Genomic DNA, 19,214 nt, shown 5'->3' with positions numbered 1-19,214 from the left:
TACAGAACCCGTTATCTGGAAATCAGAAAACCGGAAAAATTCGATACATTTTCTCGCCATTTTTTTTAAAAAAATAATTTTTTTTCCTCGCAAGATTTTACCATTTTTTTTTTCTTTTTTTAAAGATGTTTACCTTACCATCATTTTGGAAATAATCATTAGTGTATTACTTCATTGTTTTTTCTTATTTTTAGGATTATTTCCAATTTTCTTTCTTCTTTTTTTTTTTTTCAGTTGGGTTTAACAATTAAAAAAACTGCTTTTTGTAGCGATTCAGAAAACCGGAAAAATCAGTTATCCGGAACAGCGATGGTCCCGACCGTTCCGGATAATCGGTTCCCTACTGTAATTAAAATAATCTCAAAAAACTTACGACTAAAGAATTCTTATGAGATCCAAAGAACCAAGACTGGCGTTTCGGAGAATCGGGTGTACCATCTTTTTCCTTCTCTTTATTAAAAGAGAAATTGTCTTTCGAAAGCTCATCCTCTTCAGAATTAACACTTTTCAGAACTTTAGGTGGTTGTTCAAGAATAATTAACGTATCCTTTTCAACAGGGATCATCCGACTTATAAGGTCAGGCATGTTTCCTTTTTGTACTTGAACATTCAACTCATTATTCACTTCCTTAGACTGTACTATATCCACTAAAATTTTAGAGAGTTCCGATTCTTTTTTCTGCACAGCATCATTTTCATAGTTAGGTTGTGCTGATGGGTCTATTGTTGGCCTATTAGAGTGAATTTGTTCTTGTACATTCGTTCGATTAATTGGTTCACCAGGTTCGTTCATACTAGTAGTTCTTTTTGGTGGTACGACAGGTGGATCAGACGTGCGATTTTCAAGGCGATTAGACGAACATCTCGGAGGCAAAGCAGGACTAGTGTTTTTATTATTTTTTTCATTATAATTTTCAGTCTCTAGATTGTGGCTATGTTCAGGGGTGAGAGGAGGTTCAGGAGATGGGGAGCTTTGAGATTTTCGAGTCGTGCAGGGTTTTAAATGAAATGATTTATCAACTGGGGGTAGTACTTTTTGAAATCTTTTATCAGATGAGCATGTTTTATTACTTTCAGTATGATCTGGTTTCGAATCTTGACCAAATGGTTTTCCCGCAGAAATATGATTTTGCTTTACAGGATTATTACCCGAATGCTTAGAGGGTGAATTTTGGGAAAATTTTGTATTTTTGGTGTTTTCAATAGCAATTTTATTTTGCGAATAAGAAGATTGATCTTTCCTTTCAAAATGTGTGTTTTGAGGAGTAGAATGTTTGTTTTTCTCATTTCTCTTCTCTGTTTCACCTACTTGCTTCCGAGCTTCTTCGGCTCTGTAATTATGTAATGGTACAGTAGGATTTGCTTTACAATCGGGATTTGTAATTATATTTCGCATAGTCACAGCATTTTTATCCTTTTTCGGTAAAATGGGAGGACAATCACCCTGTCTGTTAGAATTGCTTGCATTACTGTTTGAAACTGGTACAGGAAAACCGGGTTTTGTAACACTCTTCGTAGCAGATTTTAAATCTTTATCTACACCATCAGTACCAGGGTGTTTGATACTATTTGTTTTATAATTAACAGGTGCAGTTGGAGAATCTTTACTGTGTTCGCTGAAAGATTTATTAATATTTTTAATAATTCCGCTAACATAGCTAGTTTGTTTTGGTGGCTCAGTTGAATTTAATTTTTGTAAAGTATTGGAATTCTCTTTTGTTGTGTCCGGTTCAGTCGTATGCTGGGTATTCCCATCATTTCTTAATTCGCTTTGTTCTCGAGTATTAGGAAAAGATATTTCATTTTTCTGTGAAGAATCAGTCTCGGAAAATTCTTTTTTTCGAGGCATGGAATGTACACTAGGAATATTAACAGGAACAGCTTGGAAGCAGCCGGGTCTGCGGAAACTCGAAGTTTCGCTTCCACCAATCGGATTCGGGTGTTCCTCTTTATTCCTAGCTAATGTATTATAATTAGTTTCTGTAACCTGTTGAGTTGCCACTTTCGGTTTTGGAGATACAACAACATAGGAATCTGATTTTTCAACTAAATTTTCAGAGTGCTTTTTGGAGTTTTCGTCTCGTGAACGTGGTAAATTCTTTATTTTTGTATCATTGGCAGCTGGTTTTGAAGAATGTTCTGCTGCACTGGAAGTATTGTTAGCAGCGTTTTCTGGTTCATGAAAACCTTGTGGAGAAGTATTCTCTTTCTTTCCCTCAGATGATGCATTTATTGATGAAGTTTTCGTAGGAGAAACACCAGCAGAGTTTCCTGAAAGTACAAACAGTTATGAAAAATGTATAGTTTTAATTAAAATAATAAATGAAAATAAGTTTTACTTAAACTAGAAGAAATTACTGAAAATACATAGAGTGTTTGGTTTATGACCAACAGAAATTATCCTTAAACAGATAATTACCATTTTGTACTCATTAAGCAAGTTTTTAATGTTATACCTTACAAAATGCAGTCAAGTCAGACATTTTATTTTTGAAATGCCGATTGATAATGGCACGATGCCATTAATAGTAAATATTATATTGATCCCTCACTGAAATTTTCTTGAATAATTATAATCATTCTTCAAATTATTAGAGCGTCAATAAGATAAGTGGAACAATAAGAGGCCATTAATAGTAAATATTATATTGATCCCTCACTGAAATTTTCTTGAATAATTATAATCATTCTTCAAATTATTAGAGCGTCAATAAGATAAGAGGAACAATAAGAGGCCATTAATAGTAAATATTATATTGATCCCTCACTGAAATTTTCTTGAATAATTATAATCATTCTTCAAATTATTAGAGCGTCAATAAGATAAGTGGAACAATAAGAGGCCATTAATAGTAAATATTATATTGATCCCTCACTGAAATTTTCTTGAATAATTATAATCATTCTTCAAATTATTAGAGCGTCAATAAGATAAGTGGAACAATAAGAGGCCTATAATAGTAAATATTATATTGATCCCTCACTGAAATTTTCTTGAATAATTATAATCATTCTTCAAATTATTAGAGCGTCAATAAGATAAGTGGAACAATAAGAGGCCATTAATAGTAATTATTATATTGATCCCACACTGAAATTTTCTTGAATAATTATAATCATTCTTCAAATTATTAGAGCGTCAATAAGATAAGTGGAACAATAAGAGGCCATTAATAGTAAATATTATATTGATCTCTCACTGAAATTTTCTTGAATAATTATAATCATTCTTCAAATTATTAGAGCGTCAATAAGATAAGTAGAACAATAAGAGGCCATTAATAGTAAATATTATATTGATCCCTCACTGAAATTTTCTTGAACAATTATAATCATTCTTCAAATTATTAGAGCGTCAATAAGATAAGTGGAACAATAAGAGGTGGAATTTAAAACAAATTAGCTAGCTGGGTAGTTATGTTTAAATAGAAAGCATTTAAAAATTACATCAGTAAAAAAGAAATAAAATTATAAGAAAAAACAAACAAAAATGTTATTTATTTTATAAATTATTACTTGAAGATGTATTTGGCTAAAAGCGAATCACGTTATTTACATGCAAAATAAAATGCTGTAACAAAATAACGCAATTTTAAAAGTTAGTTCTTCAATTATAAAATCTCACATATTTTAAATTAATATGTAAACTAAAATAACATAATAATGATTCAAATGAATAAACATAAAATGTTCAACATAATAAGGTCATACGCTGAAAGAACAAAAATAATAATACTAAAAATAATTTCAACACATATGCCATTTGATTTTTAATATAAATTATAAGAAAAAAAATTAATGTTGATTAAAATTGATTTAGAAATGTATTAAAAGTAATTTTAGAATTATTTATTTTATAATTTTTTTTATTTTTGAAGAATAAATCAATTTGAAACAAAAGTGTTTCATTCAAACTACCTGCATTCATCCACTGTCAGCTTCGGTCCACAGATGCAGCTTAAAATAAAATGAATAGTTTTAAAAATCACACGTTTAAAATAATACTTGATATTGTTGATATATCTGGCTTCAGCGCTTGCAGAAATGATAACTTAATTCAGGTAAATGACTGAACATATCAAATCAAATCATTTTGCTTAGTAATATGTTGGGAGTTTAGTTATATTGACTGATAATAATTGTATTATGGTAGTTAATCACTACAGAATTGCAGTATGTAAAAAGTATAATATTAATCATTAAACACTGATAAATAATATAAGTTTCATATATATACACATATAAATTTAAGTAGCCCGAGAAAATTTTTAAATTAATCTAATATCTATAGTAACATAACATTTTTAAAATCAATGAAACGAAACCAAAATGATCAAGTTCTCTCATATATGTGACAAAGTAAAAAATGATTTTTAACAACCAGCAATGCTTTTTAACTAAATTAGACAAAGGACAAGTTTTTTTTAAAAATTTTTAGAGTCTTAGTTTCAATTATTAAAGAATATTGATGACAATTGTTTGAATTTCAAACAATAAATGTCCAGAAATAATGAAGTATTTTTGTGAATTAAATTATAAATCCACAAAGAGAGGAATGAACAAGAAAAAGCAACATAAATTGCACACATGGCCTTAATTAAAAGCAATTTAAAAAACATTAAAAATAATTTAAAAAACATATATTTTTTATGTTTATAAAGGAAATAAAATTTTTAAGAAATCAAAACATAAAACTGAATGAATTGTCTAAAATTGAATCCTGTAGCATACTTTCATTAAGAAAGTAAACAATTTAGTTGAAAGGGGGAAAAAACTATTAAAATATTTAAGCCGCAGCGTTGTTTGTTTGGAGATAATGCTTTTACAATCATGATTAAAATAAAAATAGCTACCAGTAACAGTCACAACTTTGCGAAAACACATCTAGAAACATAAGGGAAGGCAAATAATTCTAATTTGATTAAAGATAAAAAAAAGAAGAAAAAAAAAACAGTAGTTTCTCGTTAATAGATATTTAATTCATATGTATTCCTATAATTCCAGATTTACAAAGAACATACCCAGAAAAAAACAGCAGACTTCAATAACACTGATAGCATGGCAAATAGTTCTCTTTATGATTACGTTATCTCATATTGAAGTTTTAAAAGAGAATTATTGTAGTTTTTATAGTGTGAAATTCGTATCCACTTTAAACATATGAAAATCTTTCAAAGTTTTACAAACTTTAGTATTAGAAAACAATTATTGGTTTTATAATGGAAACTTGATACAAAAGTTTTAAGTAAAATAAAAAATTAATAAATAAAATAAAAAATATAGTAAGTACAATGAGAACTATTTTTAAATCAAGTTGATTGATAACAAATATTATTTTTTCATTCAATTACTTGTATGCTTACATACTACAAGTATTAAAAAATGTACTTAAAAAACTAAATTTTAGAACGTTTTCTGCAAACTCAAAACATTAAAAACGCAATTAAAATTTGCATGCAACTGTAAAATATGTAGAAATACTTTGTTTTTGATAAAATGGTTATACAATTATAGTAGAGTCAAAAGAGGTAGCAACAAAAAAAAATATTCTTATTCTGTAAAATGCTGAAGGTACTTAATAGTTTAAATAAAAAAATTTTGGTTTTTTGAAGATCTTTTTCAGAATATATGCTATTGGATTTTAGAATTTAATGAAATACACGGGGGGGGGGGAGCAATAAATGTACGAGTACCAAAGGAACAAACATTCATATCTCATTGCTAGGTAGTTTACTCTTTTAATTACAATCTCTCAACAATCATAGGCACAACTGAATTAAATTGTCACAGGGTTTGGGATTCATGGGTAAAATGGGGAGCTATTTACCAAACAAATTTAATATCTTATCAAAATTAAAGAAATTGAACATTATATTAATAATTCGATTCTTTCTCTCTCTCTTATCCTATTCCTTTATGTTTAACAAAAGTTAATTAAAATAAAAAACTGTCACATTTTTGTGACAAAATCCCCACATTAGGGTTGCTGATTAAATAAATGTTTTTATAAAATGATTTCCTTTTATTTTTCTATTAAGAGCTTTTTTTTCCCATATTGCATTTCACGTTGGCCCCTGGTGGGGCCCTTCAATAATCTAGGGTCTAGGCCCCTTTAATCCATCCTCGATCATGGGGCTTGATGAGCAGCAGCAAAACTACACCTCTTAATAAATAGTGTATTTATGGTCACATTTATAAATTTACCGAACGGAATCAAAGGGTAACAGCTAAATCAAAGTAAAAATTTTATATATTTCTAATTAAAATGAGAAAACTGCTTCAAAAACAAAATTGAGCTATTAAAAAAAAAGCAATAATCCTGTGACAATCCTTCATTGTAACAGAATTTCACCCAACAAAGAAAACCAGTTTTTTAATCATATTCTGTAAGGAAACAGTGTAAAAAGGGTCAGCATTCTCGTAAATTTACTCATTTGTAAAAGTGCAAAAAAACAAAAAAATTCTTCCAAAATCAAAAATTAACTTTAAAAAATCAAAAAGAAAAAAAAATCGCATGGCATATGTATTGCATTATACATTATATTTATAAAAATAAATAAAGATCATAAAAACTGCTCAGAACTTAAAAGGAAATTTATTCATACCTTTCCAAGCATCGGACCCCATAACATATGATGTTCGAGGTGGTGAAGTACTTGGAATGATATTAATACTTGGCACAGAACGATTTAAATGCTGCACAGCATTTACATCACAATTTTCAATGCTTTGAATTTGAGCAGGTATTGAACCACTGCGATAATGCAAGGAAGTAGGAGAAGTCATTGTCCCATATTCAGCATCCTGAACTCTTTCAAAATTTTCCGGATTGACCGTGTTGCCAAAAACATGGCTATAGGGTTCAGGAGGTCCGCAATGATCTCGAAGATTGGGTGAGTAATACGGAGAATTGTGCAGATTGGGATGTTGCATCATAGGATAAGGTCTCGATACCAAAGCTGAGTCATCGACAGCAGAATTTTGATACATATGAGACTGGAGTTTCATTCTAGGTGATGTGGGCATTGTGGGATACACGGGAGCTGCATGATACTGTGAAGGATGAACGTTTGACATCGAAGGTGGGAAATGCGTTGAGTTTACAGGTTGGGTTGTGATTGGATAACCTGGATATTGGGGTTGGAAGTGAGGAGGGAATTTTTGGTAGGGTTGAGGAGAATAAGGAACGGGCCCTCTGCTCTCGATGCCAGGGGATGGTGAACGTCCAGGTCGAGGTGAACTGTTTGGCATTGAGGGATGCATTGGGACAGCTTGGTGGGGCATTAAATGATATTCTTGTGGTGTTCCATGCAGAGGAGCCTGAACACTCAAACATTGAGCTCGTTTGAGACGTGGTGATGCAGCTCCTAATCTTCTGGGTAAAGTTCCAGGATTTGTAGCAGGAATTGGAGGAGGATTTGATGTGGGTGGTGGCATCCAATAATGCGATGCTGGGTGCTTATATCCATCACAATCTTCATAGTAAGACTGTGGAGGTGCAGCTTCAGCACCGGGATTACGACCGTAGATGTAAGTTGATGAATCAGTACCAGGAGGATATGAGTGACTCATGTCATACACAGGAAAAAACTGGCCTGAGACTGGATCCTGCAAATTTATATCAAGTAATAAGATTGTGTGTGATACAATGAGCAAAAATCATTAAAATATTTTTCAATGTATCTAAACTAGATCACAAAATTGTGAACCCTCAACCTCCATGAACCCCTGGCTTACAATAGGCTGTTACAGAATGCTTCACTTTTTTATTTCATTTTGTAAACGTGTTACTAAACACATTATAATATCATTAATAGATTTGTTTATTCTAAAAATTCTTATAGTTCAACCAAAGTTCTATTACAGGTATGAGATTTCTGAAATGTATGATTCAAACGAATTAATTTGTAATTAATATATATATAAATAAGACATTACCTACATAACTATAATAAAAAACTATCTAATGGTCATTATTTATTGGTGGTCAGAGTTTAATTTTAGTATTCCCGTACAAACAGACCAATGTTAATTTCACGCCCCACAAAGGAGCAATATTTCATATAATAAGTTATAATTTATAGTTATTGAGATTCATACATAATCTCTTAGAAAATGAACACTTTCAGTCTGATTTTCAAAAGCTTTTTGTTTTGATATTTTAGATTATGATTAACAAATTATTTTAATCTTGTTGTTAGAGTATATTTAAAAGTCAAATTGTTGAAACGGAGATTAAATTGTTGACAGTAAAATGCTGGTTTTGAATTCTATAGATTATTACCTAACTTAGGATAACCATGAAATGAAAAAAAAAAAGATGTACTGAAGACCAACTTTGTATTATATCGAAAATTCATTAAAGTATTATTTAAAAAGGAAATATTTACTATTTGATAGTATCCATTATAAGGTGGCGTCATACGTGCTTGATACTCCTCGTCAACTAAACCAGACGGATTTTCATCAGGATATCGAAATCTGGTATTCCAAGGGTACACATATCCATCTCTTTCGACATCAGATTTGATTTCTTGACCTTCTGCATGGCCCCGATATTCCGCATCATTGGGTGGAAAGGAACTTCGATTGTAGTGTTGTGCACCATGAACAGAATCTGGATTAGTGGGTCCCTCATAGCTCTGCTTTGCCAGAAAAGCCTCCCAGTCACTAGCATAGCCATCATGGTAGCATTGCTGCTGCCCAAACTGATCTCGTTCCGCAAGATACACTTCGTGGTCACTACGATATCCTCTGTCACTGTCACCGCTTCCTTGTCTTAAAAGTCGCTGTCTCATCCAGGTGTCTCTTTTACCAGCTGTTGGAATGTTTTTCTTGAAGTGACCATCTTTGTCTGCTTTTTGAGAGTGGCCGTAAGTTTCGTTCAAGCCGCCATCTGGGGTTAGTTTCGGCGAACCAGTAGCTGAAGTGGAGGTGTTTTCACTGGAAGACCCATCACCTCGAGAATCTACAAAATAAATAAAAAGATTTTCTTTTAAATAAAAAATACTGCAGAATTAATAAGTGAATATAATCTAAGTCAAAATTAAATAAAAAGCATTTATGGGTTAGAGTTGCTAAAATTCTGAAGGCTTAATTTTTCTTAAATTTTTTTAAAGAAAGATTTGAAACCCAAGTTTATAAGTAAGATGGTTGATTAATCTTTTAAAATTATTTAAGCATATTAATTTGCTTTCTAATATGTGACACAAATTTATCTAAATAAAACCTAATTTATCTGAACTTCTCCTCTAATTAGAGATTTTCCTTCACTCATTCTTTTCAAAATTAAAATTTTTAAAAAGAGAAAAAAAAATATTTTAACTCAGTGTGAATACCATATCATTTAAACTGGTACACACAATTCAAGGCGAAAAAAAAGGAGGAACTTTTCTCCAAACCTTAGTAAAATCCATCATAAAACATTTTCTGTTAAAGTTTTATTTACTTCCTTTTCTACATATTACTTTTATAATTTTTTCTTGTTCTTTTAAAAACATGGAAATTCATCAAAAAACTAAAAACTCTGACCCTAAAAAAATTACATTAACAGTGCAAATATGAAAAAATTACTATCAAAGATAATAATTTTTTATATATTAATAATTGTCTTGAACCTTTTTAAATTCCTTAAACATGGCAATTATATTATGTTTAGTATAACTTAATATAACTTTAATTGATGTAGTCTGGTATGTAATTTTAGTTGCCAAAGCGTTTACATAATAAATAAAAACATTGCAAAGGTGATACGATAGGGAAGATGAAGGATCTTGTATATTCTAAAACTACACTAAGACATAAGCAAGAATTTAAAATAATAAAAAAGCAAGTATTAATGTGATTTTTTTAAACTCAATGCTAGAGAAATATTCTTTATAACTTGTTCCATATATTCTGAATAAGTAGTTAAAAGATAATAGAATATCAAAAATTCTACAATAAAATTTGATTCATTTATGCAAATAATAAGTATCAAATTTACTAAGTATCTTACTCTGATTAAAATAGTGGAATATCTCATTTGAAACTTGGGCAATCAATTTCTGGATATGTTTTCATGAGGCATAAACCTTTCATTACTTATATGCCCTCCCACAGGTGTGATTAACACCAGTTTCTCTTAAAGTTAGTACACCTGATAACCCTTTGAAGCAGATTTTTTATAAAACATTTTTTTCATACTTTTTTCATTAATTTGTGTTAATTTAGGTTACAATAGGTGGAAAATATCACATTTATCATTTTAATCACTTATGGTTATGAAATAGAGCATTAAGCACCAGTGTCTTTTTCCGTATAAAAAATAAAATCTTCCAAACAAGGCTCATTTTCAAACAATAATTTCTCAAATTTGCACTCATTTGCAGTTATAAGAAAAATAGATATTCATCACTGATATTTCTTTAATTCACAAAATTAATTATTAATAAACATTTGAATATGAATGAAATTTTTTTTGTCATTCCACTTTTTTTAGATTTTATGTTTTAGTACAAATATAATTCTGATAATCTGAAGATGACATATAACTATTAAATAGCTTCACTCGTATAGATGTGTGCAGCGATAATAAATACCTTCCCCAATTTAATTCTTAGCGGTATCTAAAATAATGTGATACATTTCAGGAGTGCCAAATGCAGTAAAACCAGACTTTTTAACTTCTAGTCTAGGATAATTTTGCAGAAATTAAGAATCGATAAAGTTTGTTTGACTTTGAATACTCAAAAGTTAAGCCCCAAAAGTGTAGAATCTACAAAAAATTATTTTTAAAAAAATTACAAAAAAAACTTCATTTAAAACTTTTAATGAATAAAAACAAATAAAAAATTACATTACAAAAACATCTTTAAAACATATTTTATTTTCACACTTTCAATATTTAAACTTTACATTCAGATTCATAATTATTGCACATAAAATATTTGATAGCATAAAAAAACCCCTCTTAATTTATGTATAGCTTTTTTCATAAAAATATGTAATTATATATTATTTAGTAGATATAAATTATTCTGTATATAATTACAAATTAAATAACATCCTAATAGCAAATTATAAAATCATTATCAATTACTGTTACTCTTTAAAAATAACAATGAGGTTAAATAAAACAATACTAAACAGGTTATACTTACCACGTCTACCTAATATTTTAGCATTAATTTCAGAAGCAATGTCAGAACTAACCACTTGGCTAACCTAACAAAACAGAAAAAAATATATTTAAATTATTATTTATTTACGTAAAAAAATCAAACTGTACTGACCTTTATAAATTTTTATTAAAAAAATTACCTGTAGAGGATTTTGTTCCAAAAATGAGTGTTGTTTCATTTCTTCTTGTGATGATAAATTCTGCAACACAAGCACATACATATTAATATATATACAGGTATATACAGGGTGCGTAGCCAAATTTTTCAACAAAAAATAAGCACCTCTTAAGTACTTTTTAAGCACTATATACATTAACAAAATGCAAAATAATTTTCAACGACTTTACATGATCATGATAAAATAACCAGTTTCTGATTAAAAAAAAAAAACTCTTTTCTTCACTATATTAGCCATTATAAAAAGATGTAGAGGTTTTTTGGTTCGATATCAAAGGGTGGAAAATGAAGCCTGAAATTGAGAATATCTTGCAAAATGCAGCAAAACTAACATGTTTAGCTAAATATTTTCATGATTTTGATTAAGTATTTATGATTTAATGTTATTACTACTTAATTTAGATGATGATAAATTGATTTAAAAATGATTTACTGTTATTACTACTTAAAAAAAATAGTACAAGCATAAAAATGAGAAGTGGGTTACAATTTGATTATTATTATTTTTGATTACTTCTATTTTTATTTGATTATCATTGCTATTACATTTGATTACATTATTTTTAGCACTAAAATAAATTATTTTAAAACATGTCCTGTAAATAGTTTTTACCTTAACATTTGGAATGTAATGCCTTTCATGCTTGGAAGGTGAAGTTAGAGGTGATTTTGGTCTTGCAACAACAGCTTCTTTAACGCCTGGAGTATTTGACTCATTTGATACTGTCGTGGGTAAAATCATAATATCAGGTGTGGCCCCAGTAGCATGCAAGCCTTCATTCTCGTCAACTACCTAAAATTAATATTCCCCTCAATGAACAAACAACGATGCATTTATTTCTATGTACAAAACATAGTTTTATGTATTTTTTAAAAAAAAGATAGTTACATGAAACTTTTTCCAAAAATCGGATTATTTTTTATTGTATATTGCGTGATAATGATTAATTCGCTGTAATAAAAGTTGAAAAGAAAGTGACTCACAAAAAAGTGTGTAAGTTGACAGATAACATGCAATTAACATATTTTATCAATATAAAAAAAATTGTGACAATTAAAGCTTAATACAGAAAAAAGATATCAAAGTAATAAATTTCAACAGAAAAATTAAATGAATGAAAATGTCAGGTAAAATCACAAACATTAAATTTTTTCACAAAAAAAATAAGCTTAACAAAATTTGCAAAAGCTATTAAAGATCCTTGACAGACAGCTTATAAAGTTTCAAACTATAATAATAAATAAATAAAATAATAATGAGTTTAATAGCCATATCAGTAGAAAACAATAAAATCTATCAGACTTAAGCTTTTTGGAACAAAATAAAATAAAATTAAAAAAGATAAATTCAAATGAATAAATTAACCTATTAAAACAGAACGATATTAAAAGTCACGTATATTATTATTTGAATGCAATAAATTTCTAATTACCGGAGCTGCTTCATTGGCTACATCATTTCCTTCAGAATCTTTCGACCCGTGCTTTTTCAGAGCAAAATTTCTTGCATGACGAGCATGAGCCTTAAGTTCTTTAGGATAAGGTGTGGGTGCACGAACTAATCTACTCTAGAAATCAAAACAGAATATAAAAACAATTAATATTAAATATATGGAAACAAAATAGATATTAGATAGAATTAGATATTAGACAAATATTCAAAATAGAATAGATACTAGATAAATATTCAAAATAGAATAGAATAGATATTAGACAAATGTTCAAAGGTATGTTATGAAATAAAAACTATTGTATAAAATTTAAAAACATCAATGCTGAGAGCATCAACTATAAAAATGCATTATCAACTTTTATTAATTATTTATTTGAAAAATGCAAATGTCTGTGAGTAAATAATACTTATATCTATTTGTGCCATAAAGCTAGCTTTAATTGAAATTTTAATAGATCTTTTTCTTTCAAAAACAAACAACCTGTGTTAAAGCTTAAATTCTAAATTTAATTCAGCTGCATTAGCTGGAATTAATACAGCATATCATTAAAGTTCACAAGCTAATGATTAGAGATTTTACTACACAAGAACTACAAACCATGGAACAATTATGGAGACTCATAAACTTATGGGAAGAAACATTAAAATTCGATTATAACAATCGAGTCAAAATAAATAATATTTGGTACTTTAAAAGCATATAGCATATATTTACCTAAAAATGATATTAAATTATTTACTATTACTTTTAAAATTTAACAGAAATTTCTGCATTTTACTTACCACAGACCACTCTCACATGAAAATTTGTAAACACTCCAAATTTTGGATATTTAACGTTATAATATCTAACTTTATTCAAATCATAAAATGATCATTTACAATGTATAATATCAACTTTTTAGTAATAGCGGTTTCAAGCTGTTTATAATTAATAATATTTCTCACAGATGGCGCTATGCACAGTTATGTATTATTTATAAATATTCAGATTCAATTAACTCACTGTAACTTTAACATCATTCTTCGTTACTGTTCTTAAAAATATTTTTCAGTTATAAAGCATTTTATTATAACTTATACAACTAACTCCTCTTACATGGATACTTAAGAAATAGGGATTCATGAATTATGAATGAAAAACCATTGTTACCGAGATTATTGTATTTCACACAGACAGTTTCTTTTCTTGCATTTAAACGTTTTTTTTTTTTTTTTTTTTAAATTTATTTTAAGAAAGTAAGTTCAAAATTTAATTTGAATTTCTAAAATACACTAATGTTGAAAATCGCAACAATTAACTCAATGAAAAGCTATACTAATGTTTTAGAAATTAGTTAATTATAAATGTGATTACTAGAAGAAAAAATTATCTGAAATTTTATTAAAATATTTTTTTTCTGTACATATAAGATAGATAGGAAACTCATTTTTGCACACAAAAGTTACATTTATGAACTTTTAAAGAGAGAAACAAAATTTTTTTAATTTAATAATTTTTTTCACTTGAATAAAAGAATATATATAATAATATATATAAGAATATATATAAGAATATATAATTTTAATATTAAAAAAATTAAAATTAGTAAAATTTCTGGCAATAACTGAAAAAAAGATTGATGTTAAAACCATGGGTATTTACGATGAAATCTCACCATCTGAAGCGTCAAGAAGTGGTTAATTAAAAGTATGTTCAAGATTCACGTGTTGTAATAAATAATATCACATTGAAAATGTCAGATTTTAAAAAATATGTGGAAATCAGTAGCGATAACAACCGAAAAATGGATTGCAAAAATTTTTAAATTATTGCGTCAAATAGTGAATATTCTGGTGCGCTATTTAAATCTACTGTACAATAATAATATTGAGATTTTAAAACAATTACATGAAAATCAACAGCTATAACTGTCAAGAAAAAAACTTCGATCAAAATAACGCATGGATTTAGAGAAAAAAATACAGCACATAAAAAAGTAATAACACAAATGTGCAACTCGAATTTCTAGTTTTTTTAATAACATTGAAATAATATAATTGGGATTTATAAAATGGATATCTGTAGCAAATGCGAAAAGTTTGATCGAAAAAACCGTGGTATTGTTCGCATTAAAAATGACTAATAGAGGAATTGAACTTTGCGTGTCATAATAACATCATAATTTTAAAAACAATGAAAAAATCAATTGCATTAACTGAAAAAAAAAAAGGAGATTGAAACAACAATTAATGATGGTATCAAGCACGTTGATATGCGCAATTCGGCTTCGAAATTTCTATGTCAAAGGTAAGGGTAGTATAAATGTCTTGTTAACGAGATTTTGCGTAAGCAACTAAATTTAAATTTTTGATTAGCGGATCTCCGAGAAAATTTTGTCGGAATGTAAATTATTAATTCACGGAATTTGTATATTAGCAGAAAAATCACATAACTGGTTACTAAGTGCTTAACTACTTTAATGAAAATAACATTTCTTACTGGTTGGTCTTTTTCAGCATCAAAAGCAAATTTTATTATTGGTCTACCCTTCTCTGGGTCTTTGACTCCAACCTCAACATCAGGTACATCAATGACTTCTACAATAATAGCAAAAATAAGCAACTTTTAAAGAAATATCAAACTCATCTAAAAAATATACATCCACTGAAAAAGTAATGAGTAGTTAGGGAATAATTTTCAGAGAAAATGTCACATCTGGGTTGGGTTAAAAACTGCCATTTGATTAATATAAGTAAAAAAAATAAGAAGAAAAAACTGAAAGAAATATAATAAAACTCTTGAAAGTGACCAAAATTTGTTTAAGACTAGTTAGGTTTAAATAAATTACTTTTAATTAAATTTAAAAAAAGGTTATTTAATAAAGTAAAGTTAAATAAAAAACCCAAACATCTTAAAAAGTGGCAAAGTGTTAAAAATGCTCCATTTAGTAAATGGTAAAAAGTTGCAAAAGTGAAATGCATGGGTAATATACTGCTAAAAATCTATTAAGAATATGCATTTTCTACCATATAATTATAAATGTGTACTGACCTTCATCTAAAGGTACTTGTGGCAGCATGAAACATGTTAAAACTTTTATACCACTTGCTCTATCAGTATCAGATTGAAGGGGGATCAAAGGTTTATTCTGAAAATATAAACACAATTTATACTAACAAATAATATACAGTACAGAACCCGTTATCCGGAAATCAGAAAACCGGAACAAAATTCAATAAATTTTCCCGCCATTTTTAAAATTTTTTTTTTCCTTATAAAATTTTAGGATTTTTCATTCTTTCTTGAAAGATGTTTGCTTTACCATCATTTTGGAAATAATCATTAGTGTATTACTTCATCGTTTTTTTTTTCTGTTTAAGATTATTTCCAATTTTTTTTTTAGTTGGGTTTAACAATAGAAAAAAACGGTTTTTTGTAGCGATTCAGAAAACCGGAAAAATCAGTTATTCGGAATGACGAAGGTCCTGATCGTTCCGGATAATCGGTTCCCTACTGTACCATAAAGGATAACTTGCAAATAAGATAAAATTAACAAATGTCATTACATAATTTTTGATTTTCTCACTTATAACTTCACACAAGCTTATAAATAAGGGGTTAACACTATAGAAATCATTACAACATAAAGTACTGAAATCCATAAAAATTCACACGAAACAGACTATCAGTTTTCATAACATTTTCTTGAAACAAATTTTCTGTATTTTTTTATGACGTATACAGTTCTCTTTATTGATAGTGTTTACTTTAAATAAAATTAAGAAAACTATAATCAGTCACCAAAAATATTTTTTGCACAAAGTAAGCATTCAAAGAAATTAATTCTGTATTACTATAAAAATTTGGGGGTCGGGAAGAAAAATTCTAACGAAAAACATTGAATAAAAAAATAATAGGCAACTGGTCATAATGCAGACCACATTTCCACCATCATGAAGTTAATCTCAAAATTTTTGAGCTTTAACGCTATAGAAATTGTTACAAGATAACAATTGATACTGAAATCCATAACAATTCATACGAAATAGACTATAAGTTTCCATAACATTTTCTTGAAACAAATTTTCTGTATTTTATTATGATTTTTAGAGTTCTCTTTATTGATAGTATTTACTTTAAATAAAATAGGAAAACTGTAATCAGAGACCAAAAAACTTTTTTGCAGAAAGTAATATTTCAAAGACAAGAAATTAATTCTGAATTACCAAAAAAATTTGGGGGAGGGGGCAGAAAATGCTATAAAAATTTTTGAATAAAAAAAAAAATTAAGGCAACTGGTTACAATGCAGACCACATTTCAGCCATCATGTAGTTCATCTCAAAATTTTGGAGCTTTAACCTCCATGACCAATAATTATCTGTTATGGGAGATTTTTACTTAAAGAAGATTTGAATACAGATAATTGCACACCATATTTTTGATAAACATTTTAATAAAAATGCAAAACAAATTTAATGTATTTTATTTTTTATATCCATCGTTGAACAGCCGACCCAATTGCTTTCAGTTTATGACTACTAATACTCAACAGTCTTGTAATTTTGAACCATTTCAGAAGACAAGGAAACTCCTGAATCAGTACCCCCAGAGGTATGATTTGTTACGGGAACATAGAGGACTTTGTAAATCGACAGATTTCATGTACATCAGTCACCATTTACTACACAGGAAGTCTTTGGCCTGCGGGTATCGAACCCACAACCTCTTGGACATGGGCCCAGTGCCCTACCAACCAGGCTATCCCAGCCCAAAATTTAAAGAACAGAAAAAAACCATATTCAGATTCAAGGCTGGACACAGATTTTACCAGCTCCAGGATAATTTTAATATTAATAGCAAGACTCCTTCCTCAAAGAATAAAAAGTATTATTTTTATATTTTGTAGAGTTCCTGAAGACTCTTTTTTTCAAAATAGTAGCTTTGTATTCAGATAAAAAAGAATTTTCTGCAACTTTCTTTAAAAAAATAAAGAAATAAACAATACTAATAATAATTAAAAACAAAAACAAACATTATAATAAAATTTTGATTGGACCTTGGGGGACCTTGCTTAAGTACTACAAATAACATTTCTCTTGGAAATAAATACCTGATTTTCAGAAAGCCACAGTGCTTGTAGATTTGGCAACTTTGCTATACTAAATGGCAAGTACTGTAAAAGGTTACCGCTCAAGTTGATAACTTTTAATGCAGTAATATGCCCAAGCTCATCAGGAATATGAACTAACTTATTATCTCGAAGAGACAAAATAGTGAGTTTAAGACAGCTGCCAATCTAGAAAAGAAAAACATTTACAAATATTGCAAAAATAAAATAGCTTGAATGGAACATGAATTTATATATACAACAGTTTCTTCTCAATGCAGCCTTGTTTTAATTGGATTTGCCAAATGTTAAATTAAAAATTGAATGTTTTAATTACTTCAGATGGAAGCTCCTCTAATAAATTATCATCAGCAATCAAAGTTCTTAAGCTTCGAAGTAATCCAAGACTAGGAGGTAAACTTTTTAGATTATTTGAACTCAAGACTAGCTCTTCCAAATTGCACAAGCTGTAAAAGAAGAGAAACAAGTTATTACCGAAACTTTAACTCCTATTGATAACAACAGATAATTAAAGAAAGTAGATTTTAGAATACAAGAGACTGACTGAAAATAGAGTATAAATATGTGAATATTTTATATATATATATATATAAAAAAAGAAGAAAATAAAATATATACATACATACAATATGTAGAGGAAAATGTAGAGAAAAGATGGGAAAAATTACAGAATAATGAAAAAATAAAAATTTGAAAAAAATTTATAAAATTTTATACAAATTTGGGGGAAAGAGAAAAGATATAATCTCTTCATCAGCTCCCACAATTATAACTGCAAAAAGGAGTGCTTTCTAATATAGTATCAATACAGTCAAAGCAAAATATATCAATACAATAGTGTGAGGAGCACTCAAAAAACTTTTTGAAACAAAATTGAATTGAACACATTAAGTAATAAATATCACATTAAAAACAGAAAATAAAATATAAAGAAAAAACAAAACATAAAATTAAATCTATAAGCGAGTAGCGAATTAAAATAAACTTACATGAAAGAGAAAATTTTGAAGAATGATTTAAAATATTTTCGCAATAAAATTACTAGATTATAAACTATGAAAACAGAAGCGCAAATTGAGGTAAAAGCGTAAATACATAGATTTTGTTTTATAGTGCTTTCTTACTGCAGTGCTGAAGCACGTTTGATTTGTTAAATACTAAGGATCGGCCCCGAAAATGGATGTGTGTAAGATATTATACTATATACTTCAAAGAAGTTTATAATTAACAAGGTTGATATTTAATTAAACAATTTTAATGATTTTAGAAAATTAACTTTGATTTAAGAAGAAAAAAAAAGGGAGAGAGAG

General features: G+C 28.4%; 1 protein-coding gene across 1 annotated transcript in view; it reads right to left on the bottom strand.

Annotated features, from left to right (window-relative positions):
* Positions 1-19,214, bottom strand: part of LOC107440676 (uncharacterized) — a 68,409-nt gene that overhangs the window by 3,253 nt on the left and 45,942 nt on the right. The window contains exons 10-20 of the mRNA XM_043053289.3: positions 18,221-18,350; positions 17,887-18,072; positions 15,827-15,923; positions 15,275-15,372; positions 12,773-12,907; positions 11,953-12,132; positions 11,302-11,361; positions 11,142-11,205; positions 8,391-8,968; positions 6,606-7,608; positions 374-2,271 (exon numbers count right to left, since the gene is read on the bottom strand). Of these exons, the coding sequence (XP_042909223.2) occupies positions 374-2,271; positions 6,606-7,608; positions 8,391-8,968; positions 11,142-11,205; positions 11,302-11,361; positions 11,953-12,132; positions 12,773-12,907; positions 15,275-15,372; positions 15,827-15,923; positions 17,887-18,072; positions 18,221-18,350 (4,429 nt within the window). The remainder of the gene's footprint in view (positions 1-373; positions 2,272-6,605; positions 7,609-8,390; positions 8,969-11,141; positions 11,206-11,301; positions 11,362-11,952; positions 12,133-12,772; positions 12,908-15,274; positions 15,373-15,826; positions 15,924-17,886; positions 18,073-18,220; positions 18,351-19,214) is intronic.

Source organism: Parasteatoda tepidariorum, chromosome 5 (assembly GCF_982258835.1).
Source record: "Parasteatoda tepidariorum strain Cologne lab strain chromosome 5, Ptep-v5.0, whole genome shotgun sequence".
Classification (NCBI taxonomy): domain Eukaryota; kingdom Metazoa; phylum Arthropoda; class Arachnida; order Araneae; family Theridiidae; genus Parasteatoda; species Parasteatoda tepidariorum.
The sequence above is the reverse complement of the archived record's forward strand: the minus strand, read 5'-3'. Positions and strand labels throughout refer to the sequence as shown.